At 33.9% G+C, this 11,280-nt stretch overlaps 1 protein-coding gene across 1 annotated transcript; it reads left to right on the top strand.

Annotated features, from left to right (window-relative positions):
* Positions 1–6,568: 6,568 nt before the first annotated feature.
* Positions 6,569–8,267, top strand: LOC130614663 (uncharacterized). Its single transcript, XM_057436099.1, has 3 exons — positions 6,569–6,728; positions 7,366–7,416; positions 7,679–8,267. Exons 1-3 carry the CDS (start codon positions 6,677–6,679, stop codon positions 7,924–7,926), a joined length of 351 nt encoding a protein of 116 aa, XP_057292082.1. The 5' UTR covers positions 6,569–6,676; the 3' UTR covers positions 7,927–8,267.
* Positions 8,268–11,280: the final 3,013 nt, after the last annotated feature.

The following is an 11,280-nucleotide window of genomic DNA, read 5'->3' as shown; positions in this document are numbered from 1 at the left end:
ACGACACAAACATATAACATCTTGTAAAATTTTCAACTTGAATGATTTTATATGTGTGGAAAAATTCTGCTTCATGTTATTTGCAGCATTAAAATCAAGTTTGCCTTTTTTAGCATTAATATTTGAAAATGATGCTTCCACCTTCCACCGATGCTTACGAAGGCGTTGACTATTCATACGGCGCAGTGCAGATTTTCTGATTTGTGTGCTTTTAATACTACTTTCCGTATTTGTTCTGTGATACTGCAAGTCACTCTGACATACTGAATATCGTACTGTACCATTATGTACCATGATATCATTTAACAGATATGTATATTTTATATATGTTGCAAGCAAAAGCAAATTTTCGAATCTCAATATCGCTGCTTTTCCATGTGGGCATGGTTCACCTAAACCATTTCTAGCGTGAGAATTAATAATGTAAACAAAACAAGATCCAGTAAGTATTGAGAAGGGATAGCCTAGACACATAAAAAAGAAAATACCACTCCAAATAGTGAAATGCAAGAAAATTGTACACCCTTTGTTGCTCCAAACTTATCATCACTTTGATGGAAGCTGGCCAATAGAGCTTCTGATGGGAAATGAGACATTGGTGTGGTGATAAGAAAAACTGAACTTACTTCGAGGCAGCAGTAGTGGCATAACAACAGATACAAAAAATGGCAACTATAATGCAAGCGGACAGCATTAGCTGATAGCAACAAATCAGCTAATACTGAAAACAAAATTATTAAACAAAAAAATGCAAACATACGCAGATTGTACTCTTCAATATGTAGTTCCTTCACTTCTAGAATGACAGAAAGCCACTAGCTTTGAACGTATTATGCTTTGAAAAAACATGCACCGTGTCAAAAACTAATAGCAAGGACAAAATAGATCCTAGCATTGCTTTCGCGGAGTGCAAGGTGGGAAAGCAAAACAAGCCCGAAAGCGAGGTTGGTGATTCATCCTGATCTCCGCAGAAGAAGCATACCGTGGGTGCAAATATGCACGCAAGGAGTCATGAACTAAGCATTCCTGAGCGTTACAATTTTTTTTGCGCTGGTTTTAAAAACTGGGTTTCTTCCAGTTAAAAACTAAAAACTGTTTGTTGAAAAATTGTTCGAATTAAGGAGAGTTTGAGTAATAGAGAGTCTATTTTATGTAGGATGGTAACAAAATCTTTCTCCGTTAAGGATAAAATCTCTACCCTTGCAATTTAATAACACTTCGAAATTATACAGTCTAGCTATAAAATTGAACAATGGATTGTTTTCTAGAAATAGAACATTCGAATTCTATGTCAATGAAATCGAAAAGTTATAAAACAAAACTTATTACCATACTGATACTAATAGATACAAAATGTCTATGTGAAATTCGCTACTTGCTTTTCAAAACTAAAGTAGACAACTAAATAACGTGCTTTGGTCTGTAAATTACTGGTCTGTAAATTATCCCTTGAAGTGATTTAAACAATAGATTTTGGTCAAACAGAAAGACATTAGGTTGACCCAATACTATACCAAAATTGAACAAAAAAACTTCGCTATTGAGCAAGTTATAGTCATTTTTGTGCTGGGTCAGTAAATTACTGATCTGTAATTTGTACAAAGCTACGTTTTGAAGACATAATTTTTACATTTTTTTTTTGATGCATTCGACCTCCTCTTTCCAGACATATAAACATGATTTATAAATGTAAAATTATTTTTTTGCTGACAGTAAAAGTGATGATCTCATCTAATTTGGTCCCGTGGAACCAAAATTTTTGCTACCCATTTTTATTGGTAATTCAGGACCTAAGGAACAACTTTAAATCAAAAAATCACTTTTAACACACATGTGCACACGAAGCCTTATATCAGAACATAGCAACCCTCACTAATTCTTTTAAAATGAAATCAGAAATGGCAGTTCGCTTTCTTGTATGGCTGAATATTTTTTCTTTGTCATCTTTGTTCTTCCACGTTGATAATGCACTGGCAGGTACTATATAAAGGTACTATATAATATATAAAAGTTAATTCCAAAAAGAGGGAAGGAACATTTTTTGGGGGCAGTTTCTTTTTCTAAGTATTATAAAACTTTGTATTTAATTTTGCAGGACTTGTTTTCTGCTCAAATATTTGGGTTAGTGTTAGGGTTTCGAATCACTTAAAGCCTCCTACACATGTATATATCAAACATTCGAATCGGTTAAGACTCTATTTATGTCAAATAAAAGCAAAAAATAAGCTGCTAATGTCATTGAAATCATTTAAAGTCCTAGATACATGTCGCGTGATTCGAGTTCAACATTTTGCTTACATCCGCAAAATCGCACCAACGCACAAAGATTTTTTTGGAGAAATTTGTTTTTTCGTTTGCTTCCACTGTGTAGATTTTTAAACACTAATCAAGAAAATGTATAGGATCGTGTGCCCTGACAAACGGCTGCAAAGATATTGGGATTTGAAGTATTTTTGATGTTGTCATTAACTCATCTGTTCCGAAACAGGTTAGTTGACCCTGTGTTAGTAAATTGGTTCCGGATGGTCCCTAGTTACCCGAGCGGTAAAAATAATGAGTGCATTGTAATGGCTTTATTAATTCAAGTTAAGCTACTGACGTAAAATTAATTTTATTGGTGTCTTAGCAGTCAATTCTGAAGTAAATGCTCAAGATTTTTGGTATCCAAAACTACCTTCATTAGGTAACAAGTTAATCCTAAGTCCCCATGACAAGGTGGTAATTATATAAGATCTCTTATTATGTTAAAACAACAATATCTACTTGTGACTACAGAAAGGTTTTCATAACATTGCATTGCGGTTTAAAGTTTCAGGGTAAATAACTTAGAACCTGTGTGGGTTAGTAGGAACCAACTAGGACCAAAATGAAACCAATTTTCTACACTTTGGCTAACTCACCCGTTCAGGCACAGACGGGTTTACCGCGTTATAAAAAATCTTTAAAACCCAAATAAATATAACGGAAATGAATATAACTGAAATGAATATAACTGAAAGCAACAGAAATGTACTTTAGAAATATATATAGTATCCCAACCTCGTACCCAGGACTCTTTTTTTACTATATTTTTTTACTGAGGTTGTTAATATCAACAATTTATTCTACATAAGCACTGACCTTGAGTCTCCAGGGCATCTTGCATCTTTTCTGACCCCGGGACGGCGATACGAACATGACCCTGGAGGAGGCTGGTCCGATATGAAACCTGATTGGCGCGGATATGTGACATAGATATTGCGTCATACAAAATATTTTGGCGAGGCGGCGAGTCTGTGACGAACAGGAGGAAGCTGTTCGTATTAAAATGGCGGAGGAGCTGTATCAGTATGCATCATGTTTTTTTTAATAAAAAGCATTACTTAGCAAAAAAAAGTATAAAATAAGACATTATAAAGTAATACAGCTTTCATGAAAATATTTCAATAGCTGGGAAAGTTTAATAAAACTAGAAAAGTAGCTAGCTAGCACACTATACGTACCAAACTATCAAGAGAAGAACAAAAAAAAGAAACTCAACTTGTTTCCAAGTGCCCAGGTTTAATTTGCAGCTTTATGCAAAGAATGACGTTACATCTGAGAGACCTAGTGCCGCTAATGTCCTTTACAGATAAAATAATTTTGCACAAAATATCGAAAATGTTTTTTTTACAAAATATATGTATCATTACGTTTTGAATTATATCAGTTACGGAGTACTTTTAGACCAATGTGATATAAGATAATTTTACACAAAGCATAAAAAAATTACACAGCCATTTTGAGGAAGAGAAAAGGTAGGAAGATTTACTTAAACTGATTTTTGCTAGGCCTTTTTCACCACACTATGAAGAAATTTCAGAAAATCAAACTCAAATAAATTTTAAGTCACACTTTGAATGAGCACTCAATCTGGCATATGGTTAAATCCAGGAAGTACTGAAGATAGTGGTAGATATTGAACAGCTCACCACTGTGATATATTATCTCAAGAGTTTTAATACTAATTACAAAGCAGTGAACATAAAAAATAACAAAAAAGTCTAAACCGAGTATATAGTATATATAGCGTCCCATAACTTTGGTAAAAATTAAGCTTGTGCTATTTTAAATTTTAAGCAGATGGAAAGTTAAGAAAAGAGATTGCTAGCTAGCTATAATATATTTCTGATATAACTATTTTAGGAGGCCGTGGTTTAATACCTAAATTTTTAATAACTTGAGCCTAGTTTTCTAAGAAGAACAACTTTAATCATATAAATAGTGTGTTGAAAGACACAAACAAAATCATACAGTTCCTAGAATTACATTATATATTATTCTAACCCTTTCAAATGACAAGTAGGTTGTTTTTCTTTCCGTCACATAGAATCAGGACGGAAATCAGTACATAAAAACTCTAAAACTTCTTTTTCATAGCTAATGATTGGCTGTGACACTTTTATAAACGAGATTAGCATTTTCTAAGAAAAGAAGCGCTTATCTAAAGGTGCGCTTACAAAGAGGAATAAATGTTTTATAAGCATTAGGTGTGTTTACTACGGGTAACCTGGTGCGCTTGAATACCTTTTTAATACGGCACACAGTACCTTTCATGGAGTTCTTTTTTTGCAGTAAATCATTACATTGATCCGATCAGGAGGTTTAAAAAAAGAAGGAGCTACATTTAAGCTTGGAGATCCCATCCGTTGCGCCACTTTTGCTGTATTTTCACATACCGAGAGTGAGAGGAGTGTAGAACTTTCAAAAAATCTGTTAAGAACTATGCTAAAGATCACGAAAACACATGGCTCTGTTGAGCTATAAGAAATATTGCTGGTGAAGTTTATTATCCTACTTATCTCCTTAAGTAAACACATCTGGGTGGAGTATGTTAGTACACGTATGCATTATGTTGTAAATCAAGTGAAGTGCACACATCGTTATAGTGTTTCGTGTGTAATATATATATACAGTACACTCCCGACAACTCGAACCTCCAGGGGACCAAAAAATAGTTCGAGTTATCGTATGTTCGACTTATCGGGACATTCAATAACTCGAACTTTGGCCGATAAGTGAAAATAATTCGAGCTATTAAAGATTTTTTTGGTTTTGGTTGGAAAAATGGTTTGACGTAACGAATGTTCGAGTTATCGGGGGTTCGAGTTATCGAGTGATTTTTGTAAGAAAGTATTAGTGAAGGTTTAACGAGAATTCAAAGTTCGAGTTACTGGAAGTTCGAGTTTATTGAGGGGTTCGAGTTATCGGGAGTGTACTGTATTTTTCAAAATATAACTTTACTGCAACCTCCGCCGAAATGAAAACACAGTTTACAAGCCATTGTCATAGCATAAACAATAAAGTTTCCGTGGATGTTTAAAATGAATGCTGATATAAATAAAATCCTTTTTCAAAAAAACTTTATCACAAAGTGAAAACACACAACAAGCTGAAAAACAATCTTAAAAGGATAGCAAAAAATAAAACTAGCTAGCTAGCTGATTTTAGAATGCTCCCTCACAATCTTTGTTCTGAGCTAAAATCGGAACATAGTCAGTACAACCAAGGAGGTTTAAACCTCCTCGGTACAACTATATCGCATTTGTTGCTCATAAACGGAATCGCTGATAAAGATTACCGGGGGTTCATATTCAAAATGGCATATAATAATACGGAGACTGTGTCTGTCCGTAACAGGAAAAGTTAATGTGTTTATTTTCCTTTGATGTTTCCGAAAAATGCGTATCAAATAAGTTAAGTCTTCTAACGTTACGGCACGACGTCAATAACACTACTTTAACGTCAATATCCTATATTAAATTAATGAAGCCATTACAGTGCACCTAAAACTCTGTGGCTAACTTGGAAACGAGGTGGTGACGTCAATGAATTTTCACCGCGTGGGTAACTAGGGACAACCTAAGACCAATTTGGGTAAGTTTCCCAAACCTGGGTCTCCAAATCCGGGTTGATGACGTCATCAAAAAACCTTCAATCCCTAATATCTTTGCAACCGTTTGTCAAAAGTATATGATCCTATACTTTTTCTTGATCAGCGTTTCAAGATCTATACGATAAAGGTATATAAATTTTTAAAAAAAGTTTTTTGTGTGTTTTCACGGGCCTTTGCTGACGTCAGCACAATTTTTAAACCCTTATATATCTTTTTGCGTTCCTGGAAAACATATCATCCTATACATTATCTTGATCAGCCTTTTAACCTCTACACATTACAATAAAATAATGAAATAAATTTCTCTAATTTTTTTTGGACGTCACCAAAACATCTAAAATAACCTATTTTTCCATTGCCCATCTCCCTAAGTGGATTCCTCCACGGGCCTTATCGACTAGTCTCTTAATAATACTTGTCTGTCTATTCAAAAGTATTACCGATATTCCTTTAATCTTTCCTTTAATTTATTAATTTATTTTAATCAATGACGAGTTTTTCGATTACCCCCCTGGCTTCTAAAAAAATAGCGGTTGAGCGGTTATTTTACCACGTGTTTTGTGATTGTCCAGAAAATTAAAGCAACTCTTCATCTGGACAATTAAAATATATTCTCTTTTGTTTTTTTCTTAGAACTTCATTGAGAGGTTTGGGTTTTAATCTATGCCAAAGATGATGTACTACGCAAACAAAATACTTTCAAGGGGCGGCTGAGAAGAGAAGTTGTGCTTTTTTCTGTACAGAGAGAAATTCATTGAGAAAATGTTGATGAAATTAATACTTTTCGTAGTCTCTTTACTGTGCTTTTTCCAGGGTAAGTGATTTCTAAACGTACTTTAGCTGTTAAGGTATTAAATGTGCACGATATGTGAAAAAAATAAATGCTAGTAAAAAATAAAAAGATAGGATAAATTTAAAAAATAAAGTTTGTCTCAAAGAATAAGATTAATAATTATACGCTCCAATATTCTGTTTGTTATTGATAACACGTTTTGTTATGTCAGCTAAGTTTTATTGCTATCTGGAATTTATCATCATGAAAAAAAAAAATGATTTGAAGAAAACTGGATCAGCGTGGTTTCTGAACTTGTTGATTTCATTTTGCACAGAAACGCACTCAAATACTTAGATAGCTAGGGAATGAGATGGCGAAGCAAAATAAAACAGAAATTGAAATAGTTAGCTACTTTAAGTGGATATCAAGAAAAAAAGAAGACAGGCGCAATGTAACTTCGAAGTCCTTTTGTTATGAATGACATTCGCACAAAGAACTTAAGTTCTTTGTGCGAATGTGACTATTTTCTACTTTTATATATATAAGAAAGTTGGCGGCCCTATATGGATTTTTGAATAATTGTCCTCAAGCTCAATAACTAAGAGGTGTAGTTTGTTTAAAAAACTTGAGTTTTAAACTCACCAATACTCAATTTATACCTGCGTCTTATTTTCAGCTATTCAAGCACGTTGTTACATGGACGACAGTGGAAACTACGTCTGCATAGGTAAGTTTTACATGTCACAACCTTTTTTTGATAGCACACTCATTTTGTTCTAAAAAAGTGTAAAAATTAAAGCTGGAATAATCTGGAAATTAAAACAATTCCCTCATTTGGAATATCAGTAGATTGAGAAGTTCTTATTTACAAATTCTTTATTTACAACCTTGCTGCTTATAAGGAATATGAATGAAATTCAATTCTTCCCCAAGTTTGTAAAAGAATCATTTTTTGGGAACCCCATCAAATAGATTCCATTTATCTTTAGATGAGAATTGGTGGGAAAAACAAAACGATGGTGTCAGAGCTGGTCTAGGTTTGGGTATCATCTTTGTGATTATTCTTCCATGTATACTGTGCTGCTACTGTTGTTGTTGTCGTCGGACTCAACACACAACAGTGGTAATGGGAGGACAACCTGGTGGAGGTCCATCGACCACTGTTATCAACAATACGAACATGATGCAACAGCAGACGGGCATCCCGTATGAAAGACAAGTGAATTATCCGATGTGAAGATGTTTTTAGATTTTATACTTGTATCAAAAGTTTGTAGTTTATAACGTGGGAATATTTTGTAAAAATATAGCCAAACTTTTTTTCAAAAAATATTTTTTTTTTTTATTAAAAACACTTATTTAATCTCGAGTAATTGTGTTCGTCAGATAAAGTTGTGAAAGAATTAACAAATCGTGTTGAAAGTTATTGTAAAGCGATACGTTTAGAAAAAAGAAAAGAAGCTGTTTAAAGATAACATTATTTTTGGTTTTAATCAAAGGAGTTCAAGCTAAGTACGTTTTTAATGTGTTCTTAACTTTTGACAAACTTTTAGCCTTGATGTGAGATGATCGATTTGATCTGTTTTGTCTTTTTTTTTCGTTCATTGGTCAATAGCCATGTTGGCGCATTTTGTGTGAAAATTTTTTTTCTAGAAAAAAACAAATGTATTGAACTCAAGTTTGTTTCCAGTCTAGCCACCATATTAATACAAAATAATTCTCTGATCAAACTCTAAGTTAAAATCAACATGCGTGGTCACATCTTACTCTTTTGAATAATAGGGGGAGTAATCATGTTTGTTCCGGTGAGTGAGGCCATTTCGCTTTCAAAACATTAAAAAGGAAAAAAATTTCCGGTATATAATAATCACACGAAAAAAACAATAGAAGCCATCAATCTTAATGGTTTTTGTCTGTAAGGAGGATAAAAAATGGATTAAGTCTTTGTGATATGCTGCTCTTTCTTTTTTTTACATTGCAGGTTGTCCTTTAAAAGGCTTGACAAAAACTGAATCAAACTGGCAAAGTCACTACGTCATGAAAAGAACAACATGGCAGTATTTTTTTGTTTTGTTCATGTCAGTGCTTTTTCTATGACGTCATTTTAGGGCTATTATCTGAGGCTTTGAGAGGTATGGGTCCTAACAATTTGACATGCCTGATAGCTAATGTGAAAATTAAGTAAGCATCATTGAAAGAAAACAGCAGTGGGTCAGCAGCCATGGAGATATAATCTTATATATCATTATATCTTTATGCTTTACCTAATATCATCCTGCAATAAGTGGTCGTCTATGGTGGCCGAGCGTTATGGCAATAAATTTTAAAGAAAAATAAGTCACTTTTTATACTTTTTTCATTCAAATCGGTTCAACTTAATTTGAAATGAAATGAGATAAAACATACAGATAAAAAAAATTAAAATAAAAACAACAAAATGTAATTGAAATCAATTTTTCTAAAGAACTTTTTGAAGTAATTTTAACGTTATATAGTTTTATGACTTAAATCAAAACATGCAAAGGGATTGACTTGAACCTAACTTTGTCAGCATCACCAACCTCGCGCTAACAGGCTTCTTACTGCTTGTTTTCGGCATGTTTTAGCATTTCCTTACTTTATTTTTCATTATCCAAGTTGGTTTTACTTTGTGATCAGTGTGTTCTTGCATTCTCCAGGTTGTATTTAAAGTTGTTCTGGAGTATTACGTTTTAAGTATGCATGTTTTAAGAAAACATTTTTAACCAAATTTTTTATTAATACAAACACAACAAAGAACGGTACACGTCACATAAATTACATAAGGAATGTAAAAATAATACATAGCACAAAGATCACGTGTTATGACACTCACGTTGTCTCTTTTAACACACGCAATAATACGCAATGGTATTGGTAAAATTAACGATACACTAATATAAGGCGTGCCGTTGACTCTCTGAGAAGTCAGAAGTTTCTCTTTGCAGCGCTCATGCGCCCACTGTACATTTTTCATCTTTTCCATGCTAAATAGAAACCATTGATTTTTTCGCCAGGCTATTTGCTTTCTGGACCTTTTCTGAAGAACTCGCTTTTCCAAGTTCTAAATCTGGGTGGCTACTTGTTTTATTTTATCTTATAATCTGTATATCAATTATCATTTTACAACAACCAACTATAAAAAGTCAAAAAAATAAATAATAAGATGAAGTGGAATTGAATAGAAGATTAGCAAAATAGTTACAAAATATTTTCACAAGTATAAGATATTTACAGCTGCATCATGTTTTGTGCTGTTGACAATGGTGGTCGGTGGAGCTGCACTAGGTTGCCCCCAATTACAAATGTTGAGTGCTGTCTCTCACGACGACAACAACAAGAGTAACATGTACCTGGCATGACGATAAGAATTATAACACTCGACCAAATACAAATCTGGTTCCGTCCTTTTGTTCGTCCTGGCAATTCTAACCTATAAATAAAATCACAACAGCTTATATATTCGACGTAGTCGTGGAAACGAGAGGCAAGTGGAGAGGAAAAATTTAAAAGCGCTCAGCAATTTTTAAGCGCCCCCCCCCCCCCCCCTCGATTAAGCGCCCATGCAAAAAATCCAAAAATTTAATAAGCACCCAGGGTGCATGTTCGGATCATTACTGTAACTTGCCTCTCGTTACGTCGAATATATAAATGCTCGGTCAGAGATCTGGAAAATCACATTGGCATGCTTAATTATGCACGTACGTCAGCAAATTTTATGGACAAAAAGTAAGCCCCAATAAAAGCAGAAGATTCCTTAAAGAAAAATTTGTAAAGTTGCAACAAAGGAAATATAAACTTAAATTATATTTTATATAGATAAATCATGAAACGATCCTTTGGCTTTCAGTTTGAAAATGCAAACTTGCGACTTGTTGTTGGTGGGAGATAGGGTAGATGGATGGCGTAGTTGTGGGCGGTGCGTCGTGATGCACCCAACCATCATAAAGTGCATATGATGTCACGAAATCGATGAACAAATTGAAAGGTAGTAAGTGTATTCCAATTTTAGTAATTTCTTGGGAAATACAAAATAAATAGTTTAACAATTACGTATGTGATCTAGTACCAAACCTCTTTTATATCGCGGATGTATCACTGAACGCGATAGTTTTTCTAAATTGATATTGGACACGTGTGTTTTGTGGACTGCCTTGGTTGTATTACAGGTGAAATGCATTGCTATTACGAGACAGGGATAATGAACCTAGCCAGTTAGTGGAGTTACTATATGCAAGAACGTATCACGTATCAATATCAATAATATAAAAGCTATTTATTTATGAGCATGTCGCTACGCAGCATACAGACAGTTTACACGTTTTTTTATAAGCAGTTGCATTTTTGGGTTCAGCCGGGGTTGCTAAGGCCTTTTTGCAATTTCAGCCTCAAAGTTGCTTAATGGTTGCTTCATCTGTGCAAATGCATCTGTAATATAACCTGAAATCTCATTGAGCAAGTATAAAAACCAGACACATGCAATGAGTTTAAAATAGCATCAAATAGAGTAAATCAACATTACAACTATTTTTTATTTCACTCGAATAAAAATGTGGGAAAAAAATTCTGATTT

This window comes from Hydractinia symbiolongicarpus, chromosome 11, assembly GCF_029227915.1.
Source record: "Hydractinia symbiolongicarpus strain clone_291-10 chromosome 11, HSymV2.1, whole genome shotgun sequence".
NCBI classification, from domain to species: Eukaryota; Metazoa; Cnidaria; class Hydrozoa; order Anthoathecata; family Hydractiniidae; genus Hydractinia; species Hydractinia symbiolongicarpus.
The sequence above is the reverse complement of the archived record's forward strand: the minus strand, read 5'-3'. Positions and strand labels throughout refer to the sequence as shown.

Coding starts and splice junctions, on each gene's coding strand:
- LOC130614663 (XM_057436099.1), top strand. CDS start 6,677: ATGTTGATGAAATTAATACTTTTCGTAGTCTCTTTACTGTGCTTTTTC. Junction 6,729..7,365: donor TTTACTGTGCTTTTTCCAGG/GTAAGTGATTTC, acceptor TCTTATTTTCAG/CTATTCAAGCACGTTGTTAC. Junction 7,417..7,678: donor TGGAAACTACGTCTGCATAG/GTAAGTTTTACA, acceptor ATTTATCTTTAG/ATGAGAATTGGTGGGAAAAA.